General features: G+C 41.5%; 2 protein-coding genes and 1 long non-coding RNA gene across 3 annotated transcripts in view; 2 read left to right on the top strand and 1 right to left on the bottom strand.

Annotated features, from left to right (window-relative positions):
- XPO1 (exportin 1) overlaps positions 1–7,555 on the top strand; it is a 38,641-nt gene extending 31,086 nt beyond the window's left edge. The window contains exons 19-26 of the mRNA XM_082481198.1: positions 871–1,054; positions 2,109–2,215; positions 2,623–2,817; positions 3,799–3,967; positions 5,140–5,274; positions 5,435–5,594; positions 5,673–5,769; positions 6,496–7,555. Coding sequence (XP_082337324.1) covers positions 871–1,054; positions 2,109–2,215; positions 2,623–2,817; positions 3,799–3,967; positions 5,140–5,274; positions 5,435–5,594; positions 5,673–5,769; positions 6,496–6,642 — 1,194 coding nt within the window. The 3' untranslated portion in view covers positions 6,643–7,555. The remainder of the gene's footprint in view (positions 1–870; positions 1,055–2,108; positions 2,216–2,622; positions 2,818–3,798; positions 3,968–5,139; positions 5,275–5,434; positions 5,595–5,672; positions 5,770–6,495) is intronic.
- Positions 84–18,042, bottom strand: LOC309670316. The gene is made up of 7 exons (XR_014268990.1): positions 17,986–18,042; positions 15,728–15,803; positions 14,794–14,829; positions 14,394–14,536; positions 12,592–12,730; positions 10,452–10,537; positions 84–494 (listed from the first exon to the last, which is right to left on the bottom strand). It is a non-coding gene; the product is annotated as an uncharacterized lncRNA (long non-coding RNA).
- USP34 (ubiquitin specific peptidase 34) overlaps positions 17,155–18,638 on the top strand; it is a 142,378-nt gene continuing 140,894 nt past the window's right edge. Inside the window, exon 1 of the mRNA XM_082481199.1 lies at positions 17,155–17,289. Coding sequence (XP_082337325.1) covers positions 17,247–17,289 — 43 coding nt within the window. The 5' untranslated portion in view covers positions 17,155–17,246. The remainder of the gene's footprint in view (positions 17,290–18,638) is intronic.

The following is an 18,638-nucleotide window of genomic DNA, read 5'->3' as shown; positions in this document are numbered from 1 at the left end:
AAGAAAACCTGCTAAATGTTTCTCTTACTCTGGGTTTATTATTTCACATGGCATGACACTAAGTGTACATAGCTGAGGTGGACTTTGTTAAATAATGGCTAAAGCGGTGATGGACATGACAGTAAAAGTGTTGCTTTGAGAGAGGAGAGTTAAATGACTAAACAAATACTGGTTTTAATCTGATGTAAAGGACAATATTCTGTTACTGTACAGAATATGTTTCACTGTTGTTTTTTTTTTTCCAAGGCTCCCTTGAGTCTGACTTAAAAGTGGGTTTTCTTTCTGAATAACTGAAAAGTTACAATGCTAGAAATACTTTTCACTCTTCTTGCTTTCTCTTCCATCATTCTCTTAAAGTACACCCTTATTTCTTACTTTTATCTTCTATTTCTTTCAGTCTTTTCAAAATACTTTATCTTCACGCATTGAAGAACAAGTCTTGCACTGCACAAGAGATCAGTCCATTTGGAGTTAATCTAATCGAGACCCTGAAACTTAAGCAAGCTTGAGTTACTTTTCTCACTCTGACTTCCCTCTTAAAACAAGAACATACTGCCTTTCCTTTGGACCAATTCTGTCTGTTTTCACCTTCTGAATTTCTCCTCCTTAGATTTTTTTTTTTTCTTTCTTCAACTAGAGTAATGCTTGTAACACTCTAGCAAAAATACTTCTGCAGAAGAGCAGAATTAAATCAACTGAGGTTTTATCCGGTCTCTCTGATTGAGGTAGTGGCAAGTGCCATGAAGTAAACAGCAGTATATTTAAAGTCATAAATTTCAGTGATATATTCTTTTAACACTGTGTAAGATTGTTGTAAGCTAAAGGGCAGTCTTATCCACTAACAAAACGGACTCTTAATTTTTTTAACAGAATGTTGATATTCTAAAGGATCCTGAAACAGTTAAGCAGCTTGGTAGCATTCTGAAAACCAATGTAAGAGCGTGTAAAGCAGTTGGCCACCCCTTTGTGATTCAGCTTGGAAGAATTTATTTAGATATGCTGAATGTGTACAAGTGCCTAAGTGAAAATATTTCTGCAGCTATTCAGGCTAATGGTAAGAAATTCCACGTTCTTCCTGAAAATGGGGGTTAGCAGTATGTGTCGTCAGGTTTCAGAGTACATTCCAATTAGGCTAATTTTACTGTGTTCATTTTATTGTTTGGGAAAGTGGGGAATGACTGAAAGTGCTGGTTCAGTGTTGTGGTTCTTTTTTTTTTTTTTGTGTGTGTTAACCAGATGTTTTATTCAAATAAAGAACTCCTGATTTTAGAGGGAGGGAAAAACCCCAATAAACAAGAAAGTTTAGGAAGGGTGCAAAACACCATAGATGCTTGCTTCGAATTAATAGGCATCTTGCTGAGACAAAGTTGTAACGTGTTCTTTTAGCTTACTCTAATTTTGTATATTAAAAGACTGTCTTTAAATAGAATCTCATTCATTTTTTCAAAAGATGTTGGCAGGGTTTTGGTATGATGCTGTGTTACTAAATAGCTTTATTACAGCTTTATTACAGAAATGTAACTGTAGTGAAGATGTCCGAAAGCCATGATAAACCAGGCTTGCAATCATTGAGAAGGAATTATCAATTACGTAACCTATTTTTACTAGATAAATCTCAGTAGAGTGTGCTTCTGCAGTTCGTTACAAGATTAAATGAGTCCAGTTACTGATTTGGGGTAAGGAACTGAACTAAGGATAAGGCATCTTAAGGACAAGTGTGGACTTTACACACGAAGACAAGTGGAAAGATTATTTCTCTTAGATGAAATCAGGAACTTTCTTGTTCTCCCCCCATCACTTGATGAGAACCAGATGTAAGCTCAGTCCACATAATTAAGTGAATATATGTGGTTTCCCTTCAAAAGTAAGTTGTGGCTTTGTTTTTGAACTCTAAGTAGGGTACTGTCAGTAGCAGTTTTGTAATGCAAATGGCAACTTGGACCTATGGAGCTAGAATGGGGAGGTAGTTTTTTTAATTTGCACAATAAGCAGAAGAAGTCTTTAATAGTCTTTGGGATATAAAAATCAAGAATCCTGTTTTGTAATATCAATTTAAGTTAATCTCTTTGTTACCTTACCCAATTAACTGAAGCTTTAAAACTTTTCAGGTGAAATGGTAACAAAGCAGCCCTTGATTAGAAGTATGAGGACTGTAAAAAGGGAAACTTTAAAACTGATTTCTGGCTGGGTGAGCAGGTCCAATGATCCTCAGATGGTAAGTAGGTTCATTTTATACAAACAACTCATAAGACAGAATTAGGAAGAACTCTGGTTTTGTTCTGTTGTTGACTGGTCACAGGAACTTCCTTCAGGTCTGTAAAATGTAAAGGAGAAAGTATGATCATACAGAGGTAAGCCTGAGCTACATTTGAGATGCTTCCGTTAATTTTAGGTGAGAGTAATCTTAAAGGGCATCAAGGAAGTTTAAGAGAACCCTATTGGAAGCCCTGCTGGATGGATACAGAGGGTGGGGAGCTTAAGGAAGTGTCCTGTGTAATGTGTTTCAGCTTTCTTAGGAAAAGTATTTTCTGTAACTAAACAACAGACTTTGCTATAAACTGTGTGCTAGAGACTTTGTTCAATAACTGCATTGTTATAACTGTGGCTTACTCTTTCAATTAGGTAGCCGAAAACTTTGTTCCTCCCTTGTTGGACGCAGTTCTTATTGACTACCAGAGAAATGTTCCAGCTGCTAGAGAACCCGAAGTACTTAGTACTATGGCTATCATTGTAAACAAGCTGGGTGGACACATTACTGCTGAAATACCTCAGATATTTGATGCTGTTTTTGAGTGCACATTAAATATGATCAACAAGGTATTTATATTTAAACTTTGGATAAGGCATCTCCCTGGTGACTGAAGACCAAAAAAACACCTGGGGTTTTATAAGAGTACTGGTCTTGACTGTTGGTACATCTTTAAGTGAAAGACACCCTTTTCTTGCAGTGAAGGGAGGCAGTATGTAGTGAACATAAGAGTTTATTACACAGCTTTCATTTTATGGAAATTAAGTGGGGGTTCATGCCTTCTTTCTGTGAATATCATTTCCCTGTGTGGTATCTTTTGGATCATCCCCCTGGGTTTTTTTTGCAGTCACAAAGTGCATTTGCGGCACTTGAAGGAATTTCTGTTCAAACAAACATACTTGAAGTCTGGCTTAGATGTCTTTAACCTCATTGCCTTAAATTTCTCTGTTCAGCTCTTGGTTTAAGTCATTAGTAATTTTTTCTGTTCTGGGTACTTAGAATGTCATGCTTCTGGAAGCACAAGTGTATTTCAGTCAAATGTCAGTGTGACACGAACGGCTAAAATTCATTAACACTTAAAATTTATGTATATAAGTACTGATCAGTCACTTTGAGTATTTTCTCACTAATGCGGTTCTTACACTATAGTGTGCAACATGTATTTCCGTAATACTTGAGCACTACCAGCTGATTTAGGGCTACTTTGCAATAGGGTGTAACCAGAAATTGTACCCCCATAGCAACACAGATGCTTACCCAGTGCCGAGACCATCTGTCTCCCGCTGTGGACTGAGTAGTGACTAAGGTGGTGTACTGACAAAATGTGTCTCAGCCTGTCAGTGTTGTGTAACTCTAAAAGATTGTCTTATCAAGCTTTGGGGAAAATTGAGGAAAAAAGCTCACTGGGAAATGTAACCTTTGCTTTGCATCTAAGGTTATTTTAAGCTTGGGATCTGAATGGTGTTCTGTGTCAGCTAATGACTCTACTTAACAGAAGATCTTATGATGGACCTTCAGGAAACTTTATTTTTACCTCCCTCTCCTTCTAGGACTTTGAAGAATATCCTGAACATAGAACAAACTTCTTCTTGCTACTCCAGGCTGTAAATTCTCATTGCTTCCCAGCGTTCCTGGCTATTCCACCTGCACAGTTCAAACTTGTTCTGGATTCTATTATTTGGGCTTTCAAACACACAATGAGAAATGTTGCAGATACAGGTAAATGGAAGCGTTCAATACGCAGGCTTCATTTGCGGTTTCAGATATTTTCTGGTAGAATGCTGTTTGCTTGCATCTTTTCTGTAGTCAAACTTAGTGTTCCGGTCACGTGATTGTGTACTGCATTTGCACAAGAACAATACTCTTCTGTCTCAGCTTCAAGCTGTCAGCCAGGTGTACGTTAATGGGCTGAAATACTGGGATGCTGTTTCACCCGGTAGCTGTAAGAGTACTGTTAAGAGTTTCTGCATGCTTTCTTTTCCATGGGAGGGTTGGTACTTTTCTGAAATGGCCAAACTGATGCAGTAGCTCGCTGCTGCTAGGACTGGTGTTACAGCTCGACTTGTGTAGTACTGCCAGTGGTGTTTGACTTCATACCTCAGGAGGACCGTTGCTCAGTAACTACTGACAAGTCCAGCAGAAAAGTGAATGATTGGGGTGGGGGCTGAACTCTCACTCTGGGAGTGAGCCCATGGCAGATGAAAAGGGAAACGCCTTAGATTGTTAAGAAGGTGACACTTCACGGAGCAGCTGAGTGTATCACTTCATTTAACAGACCTGAGTAATTAGAAAGCCCTCCAGAATGACAGTTATCAAGGGAGACTAGGAGAGGCTATATAAAAGTCTTAAATTCTAAAACCATTATTTTTTAAGATCTTGAGCTTATCTCAAGTAGCTGTCTTGACTACTGGATGAAAAAAAGTGTTGTGAAGCCATTTAGTTCTTAGCCAATTGTCTTGTATCAGCATTTGGAAGGGATGGGGATAAAACATACTGTTCAGTTACATTTTAGCTAGTAAAGTAACTTAAGTTTTCATGTAATTCTAAAAATGAAAACACTTCCCCTTCTTAACTTAGCAAACACTGCTTTTGGTAGAGGGTTTCTCTCACCTTCATTAGTACCAATAAATGTGATTGGTTCTTTGTACCTCTGTCCCCTACCAATGTAAATATAATCCGTGTGCCGTGTAAATGTGGCGATAGCCCTCTAGTGGCTACTCGAGGAAATGCTTGAGAAAATCATTGTACATACTGCACATGTAATGCTTGTCTTTTTGGTGCCTATCACAATTTCTTGGGATATTTCTATCGTTTTGGAAAAGGCAAAAATATGCACAGAGGTCTTAATATTGCTCTGTTGGTAAGTTCGTTTTTTAATGCATATTTTCCAGGACTTCAGATACTTTATACTCTACTACAGAATGTTGCACAAGAGGAGACTGCTGCCCAGAGTTTCTATCAGACATATTTCTGTGATATCCTTCAGCACATTTTCTCAGTTGTAACAGACACCTCACACACTGCTGGTAAGATATATATATATATATATATATATATAGAGAGAGAGAGAGAGAGAGAGAGAGATATAAAAGCTGGTTGATGAAAACAATCCTTTTGAACATCAAAATACTGCTATGCATCCTGTTCTGAATAATAACTGCATATGTATAACTTTGATCTGTTCAGGTTTGACAATGCATGCATCAATCCTTGCATACATGTTCAACTTAGTAGAAGAGGGAAAAATAAGTACTCCATTAAACCCTGGAAATCCAGTGAACAACCAAATGTTTATTCAGGAGTATGTTGCTAATCTTCTCAAATCTGCATTTCCTCACCTGCAAGAGTAAGTGTGCCGCAATTCTTTAATACTTTGCAGTGGGTTCTTACGTCTGGAAATACTAACGGATACGTTTTCTGTTAGTGCCCAGGTTAAGCTGTTTGTAACAGGACTCTTCAGTTTAAACCAGGATATTCCTGCCTTCAAGGAACACCTAAGGGATTTCCTGGTCCAAATCAAGGTACGTTTGGCGTGCTTTTTTCCAAGAAATGAAAAATGATTATTCAGCAGGGTGATATTGTTGGAAAATGCTTGGACAGCGTTCATTCAGTGATTGTTTAGGAGGTGCACCTTATTTTGTCAGTGAGAACTCTGTCAAAAGGCTTGCACGACTCTGGTGTATTGTAGTCTATTTCAGTGTGATTTAATTTGATAAATTGGGCTTAAATGTTATCACTTGTCCTTTATGCTGTGCATACATTTCACGTGTCTAAGATGGCTGCCAAACTTACTCTAGTGGGAAATAAAGCAAGTTGACTTTTATCCAGGTTTTCTTTCAGTTCTGCTTGGGACTGGGACATGTATTGAAACTTGCTAGAGTAATGCTAGGCTTCTATTTTTCTAAAGATGCTAGAATTCAGGAAGACTGTCGGAAAGAGTTTGTTAATTAGTTTTCAGACTGCATTTGTTGGGTATTTCAAAATTGTAAAGATACCGCTTTAATGGCGATATGCTCCAAACGCTGGGTTACTATAGCATCCTGTTGTGTAAGACACAGTGTAACTCGTGAAATATCTTGCGTTCCTTTATATTAATTCTGACTTTAGGAACAGAAAGCAAAACAAGCAAATAGCCTGGCAGGGAATGTGAAGGGAGGATGTTTTCTGTATCATTCTGGATCTTGGAAGCTTATTACTCTGCCTAAAGCATTTGCTGACAAACTAATGATTTTATGTGAATTATACAGGAATTTGCAGGTGAAGACACATCAGATTTATTCTTGGAGGAAAGAGAAACAGCCCTTCGGCAGGCTCAAGAGGAGAAGCATAAACTTCAGATGTCTGTACCTGGCATCCTTAATCCACATGAAATTCCTGAGGAGATGTGCGATTAAAAAAAAAAATAATAATAAAACAAGTTTTGCAGTTTTCTCTCTGTACAGCTACTTTGTTGTGATAGAAGAAAACAGCACTTGGATATTTGTTGACCAAAATGATGCCAATTTGTAAATTAAAATGTCACCTAGTGGCCCTTTTTCTTATGTGTTTTTTGTATAAGAAATTTTCTGTGAAATATCCTTCCATTGTTTAAGCTTTTGTTTGGTCATCTTTATTTAGATTTGCATGAAGTTGAAAATTAAGGCATTTTCAAAGTAATTACTTCATGCCCATTTTGTGGCTAAGGGGAAAATAGGCAAAACATAACTTGTAAAAGACTATATTGCAAAATACTACAATTTCCTGTAAGAGTATTGATTTTTTTAATTCGGGATCATTTTCTTTCTAGTCTGTCCTGCAGTCTAGGAGAAAAGGTAATGAGTAAACCAGATTGAATTAATTGTTAAGCAGAGGATTATAGTGCTGCATTTGTTTTGATCAGTTAGCAGCTTTTTGGACTGAGTGGTAAGGCTAGGCTACATGTATTTGCAAGTTGTATGGCAAGTTTGCAGCAAGATCATGTGCATATCATCCCATTGTAAAGCGACTTCTAAAGAGTATGGGAACACAGTACAGTTAGTTATTTTTACACAGTTCTTTTGTTTTTGTGTGTGTGCTGTCGCTTTGTCGACAACAGCTTTTTGTTTTCCTCAATGAGGAGTGTTGCTCATTTGTGAGCCTTCATTAACTCGAAGTGAAATGGTTAAAATATTTATCCTGTTAGAATAGGCTGCATCTTTTTAACAACTCATAAAATAAAAAAAAAAAAAACTCTGGCTTTTGAGATGACTTATACTAATTTACATTGTTTACCATGCTGTAGTGCTTAAAGAACACTACTTAAAAGCAAAATAAACTTGGTTTACATTTATTTTTCTTTCTTCGGCTTATTCTTTTATTGGATGAAAATGCTGTGATCATATTTAAGATATGTATCCTGAAGGTGTAGGAGAAGTTCCTTGAGCTCTCACTAACTGTTGCTTCTGGCTTCTCTCATCTCAAGGACAATGGCTGTGCCTGAAGTTAACATGAACTAAGTTGGGTTCCATTTGGAAGTACAGTAGCTGCTCTGACTTACCTCCATGAATAAATATTCCATACTATGTTACTCTAAGATGCTGGGAGTAAGGTACTCCTGCTCTCTATATGGACTCTTTGCAGTTTATTTCAAAGAGGTATTGCACTCTTATCTTGACTAAACAATTGATACTAGTACGCGTTAACACGTGTAGACAAGATCCAAGGTTATTTTTCTACCTAAAGTTTTGTAACTAAATGATTTTCACAGACTTACAAAGTATGGATACGAAAAGCAGTATGAACACTATGATTTTGTGTACAGTCTTGGCTTCCCCATTTTTGTAATGTCTTGTCTCTGTTTTCTAACAGTTGATGTTTAGTCCTGCCAAAGTTTTTCCATTTATTTGGTCTCTAATCTTAAGATTGTTACTGTGAGGCAAAGTATAGCCATTCACACAGAGCTGTAAAGCAAGGTTAGACAGTTGTGGAGGTGTTTTATGTAAGTTTGGACAGTGTAGTTTGTGCTGTATATTCCTTTCGACGTAGAAGTTGCATGAGTTAGCAGTTCGTGTAGAATTTAGCTGTGGCCAGAAGAATGTTGCCAGTCTTGAGTATTGGCCCCTTTCTGTTTATGAACATCTCTCCATTTGTTTTACTCTGCTGGCCCTAAAAAGCAGAGCTGCTTCTGCCTAAAGGTCATTTGGCAATATGCACGTTGTCAGCTGGCAGTTGCTGATCTTTGGAGAGAAGGTTCCTCAAACCCTTTTGGCTAGGACTACAGCCTACCCAAATTGTTAATTATTTTGATAGTTACTAAACCAATTCTGTTCTCTCCTTAAAAGCTCACGACTTAAGCTTTTTCATGTCTTCCTGTCCCATTGATGTATAGCTTTCTGTTCTGCTCTGTGAAGGCGGTATCATCTTTAATAGACAGTTTAAAGTAAAATATTTGAAGTACTGCTGAAGGCCATGTCCAGAACAGACATTAAATGGCTTGTGACCAGGCTGAGTTGCAGCGTTATAGAGCTACACATTACCAAAAGCTGTGCAGAGAAGAAAATCTTATTAAAATGGAAATAAATACCACCGATAGCGTGATGTCAGAATGATCATATCCCATGAGTCACAGAACTAAATACGGAATTGGTTCTGGCATGCAGAGGCAGCAACAGTGCATTGAAAACAGTTTTGAACAAAAAAAACGCACATATGCTTTTATGCATGTTAATTCTATCCATATCTAAGATTCAAGTTAGTCTGAGGCTTGTGGTCTGGTTGTTTACTGAAGAATTAAATCTGACCTAAACTCTCAACAAATCTGAAATGTATTTTTAAAGTTGATTCAGAGAAGAGTTGTTTCATTATTTTGATACCTTTTGGATTACCTAGTTACAAAATTTTAATCTTAGTTTTTGCTTCCCTTTTTGATCTAAAAACTTAACTGTGGTCTTGACTTGTTATCTTAAGAATTGGTGCCTTTCACTGATCTCTGCAGATGCTATAAAAATGCAGCTTATGCAGAGTTCTGGATACCGTTAAAGATTTGACTTGCGCGTGTGCATATTTCTAGTGCAGTTATCCTGAATGTGGACAAAATAATTGCAATGTACATCTTAAGAAAGTTCTAGTTCTAATGCACACTCTGTAAATTAGAATATATGGATAAAAAGCATGAACCATCATATAAACATCTACGTAACTTGTAACTATATGTAAACCAATGTTCTGTGCATATTTCTATACAGATTTTAAAAAAAATCAAAACAATTCTATGTACTTCAGGTACATTCATAAATACAAATATTGCAGGGTGTTTTCTGTGTTTACATGAATTGATTGCCTGTTAGCTGATGAAGACACCCCCAAGTACTTGTTTCAGGCTACCATGATGTGTTTGCTACTGTAACTGAAGCAGATTATTTTCCAAAGCATTTTAGGTTAGTTTGTTTTGTTTTGAACTAGAATAACTTGGTGTGTGTTAATCTGATTAAGTGAACTATTTTCCAATAAAGCTAATATTTATGCAAAAAAAAAAGCTTTAGAAATTCTCATCTCTCAAGGAAGCTTTTAAGAGTTACTTTAATAGTTTTTAGCACTGGAAAGGCAGCAAGATTTCAGCTGTGGGTTTCTTAATGGAAAAAAAGATGAGGAAGAGATGCTGAAAATAATGCATTAAAATGTAGAGAGACTGTGACCAAAGCGAGGAACTTGCATTAGTGCTGCATTGTAACAATGGGTCAGTCTGTCCAGTAGTCCACTTATCATTGGATAATTAATTATTGCTGATCCAAGACTTCTGGAGTTTGTATTTGCCCGAAGATATGTCTAGACTTTTTCCCTTTCTCCCCACATACTAGGTTTGTCTCCAAATGTTATGAAGCAAAATTGAAATGTCAGAGATAGTTGAGTTGTGGTGGTTTATTTTTTGTTTTTTTTCTTTTAAAGGAAAAAAAAAACACAACATTTTGGGTGCCAAAAATGAGTAAAAGAACATGCCTCTCCCTTCATCTGCCCTTCATGAATGCACCTGTGCACTCAATTTCTTGCGACTGAATTTATTTTTAGACTTTTAGACTTAGGAGATCCTTGCTTCATTGTCCAAGGTTGATTGTGGCCAGCAGTGTTCCCTTGAGAAAAGGCTTAGCCATTCCAGCTGAGGGATTCATTTTTCAGGTAAGATTTCACATATGATGCACCTTAGCAACTTCAAGCACACGAAATCACGATTGCATACATACATACATACCTGCCCTCTGTGCTGCTATTGGTCTTTGTACATGTGTACCTGGGAGTGCTTGTTTGTGCTGTAAGCAGGTACAAGACGATGGAGTGCTAAGGAAAGATAGGGTTGAGTAGTATTTTGGAATTTAGGAGTATGGATGAGTGACAGAAGTCAAAGATGAAAACAAGACACTCATGTTCTTACTTTTATTTCCACTTTGTAGGTTAAAAGTTAAACAGCACTTTTTCCTAGGCAATACATTGGGTAGTCTCTTTCGAGTCCCCCATCAAAGTATTTCAAGGGGCCTGATTTTTTTTTTGTTGTTGTTTTTATCATGAACACCTTTTAAATCATAACTCTCTTAAATACTGTCTCAGGTTTTCTTCTGAGTCTTGAGAAGTCTGTTGTTAGTCTTTGCTGAAACTACAGAATCCATGAAAGACTATTGGGAAGAATTGGCCAATTTATGTTGGCGGATGGGGGGAGGAGTTAAAATTTTCTCCGATAACAAGGTTACGTGTGTATGCGTGCTGCAAAGAGCTGACTGCAGCACACTTACTGCCACTGCTGGTTATTTTAACATGTATATTGATAACCAGGCAGGAATGACCAGTCTTTTCTTGTGGCATCTCTTTAGCATTAGATCTGGCTTGTGCATTTTGCATCAACCTTCATAACTGGGTTTATGAACTTCTTATATCTTTGCAATTAGCTTCTGAACTACCCCCAGAGCTTTACTTCTGAGCAGTTTGCAAGTTTCAAGTTAACCCTGAAAGCAACTGTGCAATCATAAGAGTTCTTCAAAGGAACATTGGAGACACATACTTCACCAGTAAAAAGTCCAAAAGAGGTCCAAATGTACCAAAAAAAAAAAAAGTGCTGTCTGTGCTCCCTCTCTTTGACTGGTAAGGTGGTTCAGTTGCTGATGACACTGTTGCTAATGCTCAGAAAAGTAGCTATTGCCTTGCCTTCAAATCGAAGGGATGACCGGTCATCTGACAACTACTTCATAGGCTGGAATGATTAAAATGAAGATTGAAACACTGTGAGGGATATTATCCCAGAATGAGGTTGAGAACCGTGGGTATAATCCTCAGATTGTCTCATCTGGGAAAAGCAGCGGTAGACTAGTAGCACTGAATCTCAAGCTAGTACAGTCACATCTCCACCAGACCTTTATGGGTACAGAAGTACTCAAACAAAGTAACTTCAACTGAATTGCTAACCATAGAATCATAGAGTAGTTTAGGTTGGAATGGACTTCTAAAGGTCATCTAGTCCAACTCCCCTGCAATGAGAGGGCATATCTCCAACTAGATCAGGTTGCTCCAACCTACCCTTGAATGTTTCCACGGATGGGGCATCTACCACCTCTCTGGGCAACCTGTTCCACTGTTTCACCACCCTGTGCATAAAATACTTCTTCCTTCTCTCTAGTCTGAATCTACCCCTTTCAGTTTAAAGCCGTTACCCCTTGTCCTGTTGCAACAGGCCCTGCAAAAAAGTTTGTCCCCATCTTTCTTAACCGAGATTGCAACCTATGAAAGAGGCTCCAAGATGCAGTCTGAAACCACTCTAAGGTGGAGCTTACCCTTTTTACCTGGCTGTACAGGGTGATTCTTACCACACCCAACAGCTGGTAATAACGGTTATTAGAATGCAGACTATTTTCTTACTAAAATGCTGTGCAGCTGGTTAGACAGCTGATTCTGGAGCAAACTGTTTAATGTAGCTTGGCAGCATAGTAAGCATTATCTATTCTTACATGACATGTTTTTTGCCTAATAGGGCTATAAATTGAGTGTATTCTCTAATATAAGTCAAACTAATTTAATTTGTCTTCACAGGATGCTGTGATAACAAAGTCTATTTAGACATGAACCTTGTTAAAAAGTTTAAAATGCTAATACAGCAATGCAAATCAAGTGCTGAAACTTAAAAGTGTATAAACTTGAAAGTGGTTCTGTTGCACTTCAGGCAGGTTTCATTGGTACCTTTACATTATGCAGGCAGAGACTTACTTCCTTTAGTGAAATGAAGGACTTCCTATGTGATAAGATTCCAACCATTTCCAGCATCATTCCAAACTAGAGGTCACAGATCTAACTGGACTGGCTGGATGTACCTTTTTGACACTATCCTCTGCATAGCAAAAATTACTTACTTGCTTTCCAGCTGTCACAGCTCCCATCTCCTCTTAGCATCTGCTGAAATCACTGGTAGTTTACTTTTTATTGTAAGTCATGGCAGCAGGGGAGTAAACACACAATCCATTTGCCTATCGCTGCTACAGGAATGGGAACCTACAGCACAGCAACAGAAAGTTCAAACAGAAGATAATTCAGTCATCCCACATCAGACAAAGCTCTGGTTAAAATAGTTGAAATGACTAATTTTTTTTTTTTTTTTTAAAAAGTTTTGGTTAAGTCACATTCCACAATTGCTATTCTGAGGTCAAACGATCAACTATGTATGCTCACAAACAGAGTGAAGGCTTAAAAATAGAAAGTATGAGGCAGGCTAGGAGAGGCTGAAGTGTCCCCAAAGAAGGAATGAGGCAGAGGCCAGTCTTAATACCTCAGCCCCTAATCCACCTCAGGGTGGCTGTTCTTGGTTTTGTTCTGGGTTTTTTGTTGGGTGTTTTTTTTTTTTTTTTTTTTTTCCTTTTGGCAAATGGTTAACACCATCTTTACCTTAAAGAAAAACAGGACTACAGTATTAGTTCAGTGCTGGGACATAGTGGGACATCATTAATTTTGGAAAGTATATGTATATAGGTTATCAAACTCTTAATCTAGTCATAAGTTTAGATTAAAAATTTTAGTTTTACTCAGGTCTTGCATTTATCTAAGTTACTTCTCTAGAAGAACTGTGCTGGCAGTTTACTAGAGCAAATATTTCCAGATGAGGAGCATCGTAGTCAAGGGAAGGAAAGAGGGCCTCCTGGGGATCAAACAACCTTGCAAGGATGGCACATGAGGAGAGAACAAAGGTCAAGAGGGAATTAAAAAAAAAGGGGCAACACATAGAAGAGTGGGAGGCTGATGATCACTGTAACCAGAGTCAGAGCTCCCATTGTCTTTTGTTTGGAAGCTAACATTTCATTTAAAAAAAAAAAAAAAAAAAGGGCAATTTCATCTCTCTAAAAAAATAAATAAATTCTTGTGTGCAGTAAAAAGAATTTAGCTGGCAATATTCCAGTCTGCACAAAAGCAGGAGTGACTCAAGGTCACCCATACTCTTCTGTTGTATTCATTGAACTTGGCATGTGATACCACACTTCAAATGGCCCCTGCCTTGTGCTGACTCCGGTGGTTATGTGGCACTGCAATCAGATCAAAGAGCTGATTTGTCAGAAAAACAATTTTCTAAGATGTTTTGGCAGTTGATTTTGGTTCTGTTATAAAACTTGCTGCAAGCTCTGTATAAGGAAGGAAGAGGGGAAAGAAAAGTGCAAATTCAAATCCATTTATGCAGATTGTAGAACTACGCTTTCTATCAAAAAATGTGGTCGTCTTCCAGATGCAGACAACTTGCTTGTATCGTATAGACACGGATTGATTCCATGCTAGTGGGAATACCTGTGCAATATGATGTTAAAGGTTAAGGAAGTGAGTAAGCATGACTTCCTGGAGATACAGGTTTTATATTATTTTGGTGTGACAAAGTTAAGATGCGTTCTAAGCTTCTCTTTGCACAGCTCTGGTTTCCAACTTCAGTAAGTTCAATTTTGATAATGGTAAGAAGTAAAAGGTATTCCAGCAAATGAAGACTGACACGATTCAGGAAACAGCACGTGACATATTGCAGAGAACTCATGAAAGCCATGGAAAAAAAAAAATTACATACAAAAGAATGATAATTGAAATAATCTGACACACAGAAGAGAAGACAGCGTAACAAGTGAAAAATGACATTTTATATATATATATATATATATATACAACATAAAAGCCTCTGACCCACCTTTGACGGATCTCGAAGCCTTGAAAGCAGTGCAGCAGAAAAGAAAGGTGGCTGGTACCTTAATTCAGGCATGAGCAAAATGTGATAACAGCGATATTCTGCAATGCTCTTCTGTTCTTCCACTATACAAGCTTTCAGGCTATCTGGAAGAGATCACACAACCAAAAAAGGCCCATCAGGGTCCAGTCCAATGTCATTTTAATAACTAAACCAGTGTGGTGGTTTAGTTTAATAACTAGTTAGTGGTGGTTAGATTTATGTCTATCAAGAGAAAATATATTGTTTAGAAAAGACTATGACTGTCAGAAATTAAAACATTTTTAAGTTACATATAACAAGAAAGAGCAGTAAAAAGGTTCAGGGAAGTTTTTAGTTTGTTTACTTGTAGTTGTCCTCCTACCTCTTGTATTGGTATCCTTTGTTGCTCTCAGAAATCCTGTTTGAAAAATACTTGCATTAACATGTGATGTGAGTTAAAGCGACACACAACAAGGAATCTGTGTCTCATGTAGACTCTCAAATAAGTTATTTTTCTCTTTTAGTTTAATTTAGTAGATGGAAATCTCAGCTGGGAATATTTAAGAATAGCTGTTTGTGTTGATAACCCCAACTTGGAAATTACTTAAAAAAGAAGTAGGGACAAGAAGTCTGAGTGAAAGATCATTCTAGTATATTCCTGACTTCCACAGTAGCTGTTGTAGCTGAGGTTAGGTCTTTTGATTACAATAACTTGTCTCTTATTTTTAAACAGAAGTGGAGTTCTTTTGTCTTAGCTTAACAAACTTCTGCCTTGAAGATTGTTGGGAGGAGAGCATTCTGCACGCTTGAGTAGGAGGCGATGTATACAACCACCAGTGGTGTTACCAGCCTGTGTAAATAGGCTTTTTTTTTTTTTATTATCTCCATAAGAACTGCTTTTACACAATGACATCAGGCTTACATATTTTATATTTCTTCCATTTAAGTCAGTCACTGAGGAACTCGGAACAGCTCCGCGTATTTTTTTCCCTAATTTGGCAATTTTGATTTATTTTACTTTCTACTAAACTATATTGCATCTGCATTGCGGCTATTAATAGATTTGCTTCCTTAATCCTATATACAAGTCAGTAAACTAGAACCATTCCGAATACTACACCGACTCGCCACTGGGTGGTACTACAGAAATAAAAACCACTACATGACACGAGAGAAGTCCCCGCTTCGGGGAGAAAGAGCCGCCGGGATCTATCATGTGATGCATATTCCAATTCCCTGTGCCTGGGAGAGTAAGCCTGTGAGTGCGCAAGACTAATAGATGGCAAAAAAAAAAAAAAAAAAAGGGGGTTTCTTACATGGAAAATTGCTGTTTGCCTGAAAATGCGTCTTCCAGGGCTCTGAAATCTTGTTCAGCACGTGCCCAGGCGTTAACTGCAGTTGTAAATTAGCACAAATTATGTAACTTTAAGGAAAATAATTAAGGAATATTAATTATTTTCAGATGCAGACTTTCGCTTTTCGCGGAAACGCAGCATTTCCAACTCCTCACATGCTGTACTTGTCATTAAACAGTTATTATGCAGATCACTGCTCAAGGCGGGGGGGGGGGGGGGGGGGGGGAAGGCAGGGGTGGAGAACTCAACCGCGTATGAAGTAAAAATAATTTAATTATCTGCGTACAACGCTGCCGTAGCGCTCTCTTCAGCCGTTGGTGATGGGGCGGGAAAGGCCCCACACCCGCCCGTCCCTGCGGCGGCCCTCAGCCCGGGCTGGGCGGGAAGGAGATGGCTGACGGCCCTTCCTTCCCTCACGCACCCCGCCGGTGAAAAACGCCGGGAACGACCCAAAGAGCTGAAAACCCGCCTAGAAAAAAAAAGAATCTCCCTTCCCTTCTTTCCTTCCTTGCCCCACAGCCTGGCCCTAGCAAGCGCTCCCTTCAGGCCGGAGGTCCCGAAGGGCCGCTGCCGCTGCTCCCCCTCTCCCCGCCCGCCCGTCTCCTCGCCAGCCCGCCGGCGCTCTAGGCAGGATGGCTCCAGCTCGGCCAACATATATAAAAAAGTAATAATAATCGTCATGAGGGAGTAACCGGGCGGCGGAGAGCCGGCCGGGTCCGCCTCAGGAGCCATCCTCCAGCTGCAGGGCCCCCGCGGGAGCGGGCAGGAGGATTCCACCGGCGGCGGCCGCTCGCTTTAAGGCAGGGAGGCCGCTCCTCCGTCCCCTGTCACGGCGGCGTGTGCGCGTTATTGGAGGAGATTCCCCCCTCCCGGGAGGCGGGAAGAGGGCAGGGAAACGCGCTTCCCGCCCTACCCCGGGCGCGCGCCCAGCCGCAACCGCCGCCGCCATTTTACCCTGCCGGCCCCGGCTGCCGGCCCGCCCCCTTCCTCCTCCTCCCCGCTCGGCAGCCCGCCGCTCGGCCCGGGGTGGGAAGGCGGGGCGAAGGGAAAGGGAGGAGGGACTCGGCCACCTTCGCCTCCCGCCTGGTCGGAAACTGCCGAGCTGAGCCCGAGCGCCCTGTCCCCCCTCGCTCCCGTCCCCTCCTCCTCCTTCCCCCTCAGCAAAATGGCGGCGCGTGGAGTCACTGGGAGGCAGTGAGTGACTCGGCTTCTCCTCCCCGCCGCTACCGCCGCCGCCACAGGCTCATTTGCATTGATCAGCCGCCCCATCCCCCGCTCCCCCGGATCCCAGACCGGCCCCTGCCTCTCCCCCCCCCCCCCCCCCCCTTCTCTTCCTATTCCTTCCCGCCCCCTCCTTCCCCTCCCCCCCCCCCCGGCTGACCCCCGCCCCGGCCCCCATCAATCATCAATCAGCAGCACCGAGTGGATCAATCAATGGTCGGGAGGAGGCGGCGGCGGCGGCTGCTGCTGTTAATGAACAATGTGTGAGAGCTGCGCCGAGCTGCTGGAGGTGTTAAATGAGAGTAAGTGCGGCCGCCCTCCCCCGCTACCCTCCCCCCAACACTCCTCGCCCCGGGCCGGGACCCCACGTACCCTCCTCTACACGGGCTGGGTTATAACCCCGCTCCATCTCCTTCCTTACCCCCCTACCCTCCCCCCCCCCCCCCCCTTGCCTTTCCCCGCTCGGGCCTCCTGGGCGCGGGGTTACCTCTCTGTGGGGTGGCCATAGAGGGAGAGCTTGCCCTGCTTTGCGGCTTCTTTTCCCCCCTTTCCCCTCCTCTTCGTACCGGGGCCGGGCGACTTGCGGCCTGGGGAGGTGTGCGCCGAGGGGCTGTCCCCGCCGGGCCTTCCGCAGAACCATCCCCCTCCCTCCCCCCCCCCCCGCTTCCCGCTCTCCCCCTTTCCCGCCTGCCCCCCGGGTGTCTGCGTGTGGGGCCGGGCGGGGACGTGACCCTGCCGTTGGCGTGAGGAGCCCGCTCCTCGCCCGGCATCCCCGGGAAAGCCGCAGCGGGGCCTAGCTGGCTGCTGGCTCGGCTGAGGAGGTGCCTGGGAGCTGCTCCGGTGGCTGCTGAGCAGCTGGAGGCCGGGCCTGGGCTGGGTCCCTTTTAAGCGGCAGACAAGGCGGCTCTGAGTGATCCTGCCTCCCCCCTCCCTCTCTCCTGCCCGCGGTGTGGTATGGCGGGGGCTGAGGGAGGGGGGGAACGGTGGTTTTCGGGTACCTATTTTTCCGAAGCGAGTGCCGGGCTGTGAGGGAACTGGCGCCTAAAGGAGCCTGGCTCGGCTTTGCGAGGGCCGGGCTGGCGGGGGGGGGGGGGGGGGGGGGGGGAGGAAGGAGCTCCCGGGTGTTTGGCTTCGGGGGTGGTCTGTTGCTTCCTTCCGAAGTTTCCTCTTTACAGGTGTTACCCAAAGAGCCGGGAGGGACTGAGGGTTAATACGGCAGATATCCCCCCGGCACCGCTGAAATCCGTTTTCATTCGGGGCACGAAATCCCCTTTACCCCTATGCAGTAGGCCTCGTGTATCCCTTGGAACCTGCTCTCAGCTCTCCGTGGCGGGCAAGGTACCTTCCCCGCTTCTCGGAGGCTTATCTCCGTGCACTGCTTCATGAACAAAGACTAAAAACCATGATTTCTAGAGATGCTGAGGAATTTAGTGAACTTATTGGTTGAAGTTTGTGATTAGCAGGAAGTTTAGCTATCTCCAATCTTAAACGTTTTTCCTGGTTGCACACTGCGGTCTGCTTAGAGGCAAATTGTGTTCCAAGAAAGTGAAGCATAGAATGCTTCCTAGAGCAGGATTTGGGTAGAGTTTGCTTTTTCTTAACTCTTATGAGGCCCAGTTGCATGTGATGTTTGTTCTTTTCTAAGATACAT

This window comes from Vanellus vanellus, assembly GCF_965231255.1.
Source record: "Vanellus vanellus genome assembly, chromosome: 3".
Taxonomy (NCBI): domain Eukaryota; kingdom Metazoa; phylum Chordata; class Aves; order Charadriiformes; family Charadriidae; genus Vanellus; species Vanellus vanellus.
This window is presented reverse-complemented; position numbering and strand designations above follow the sequence as displayed.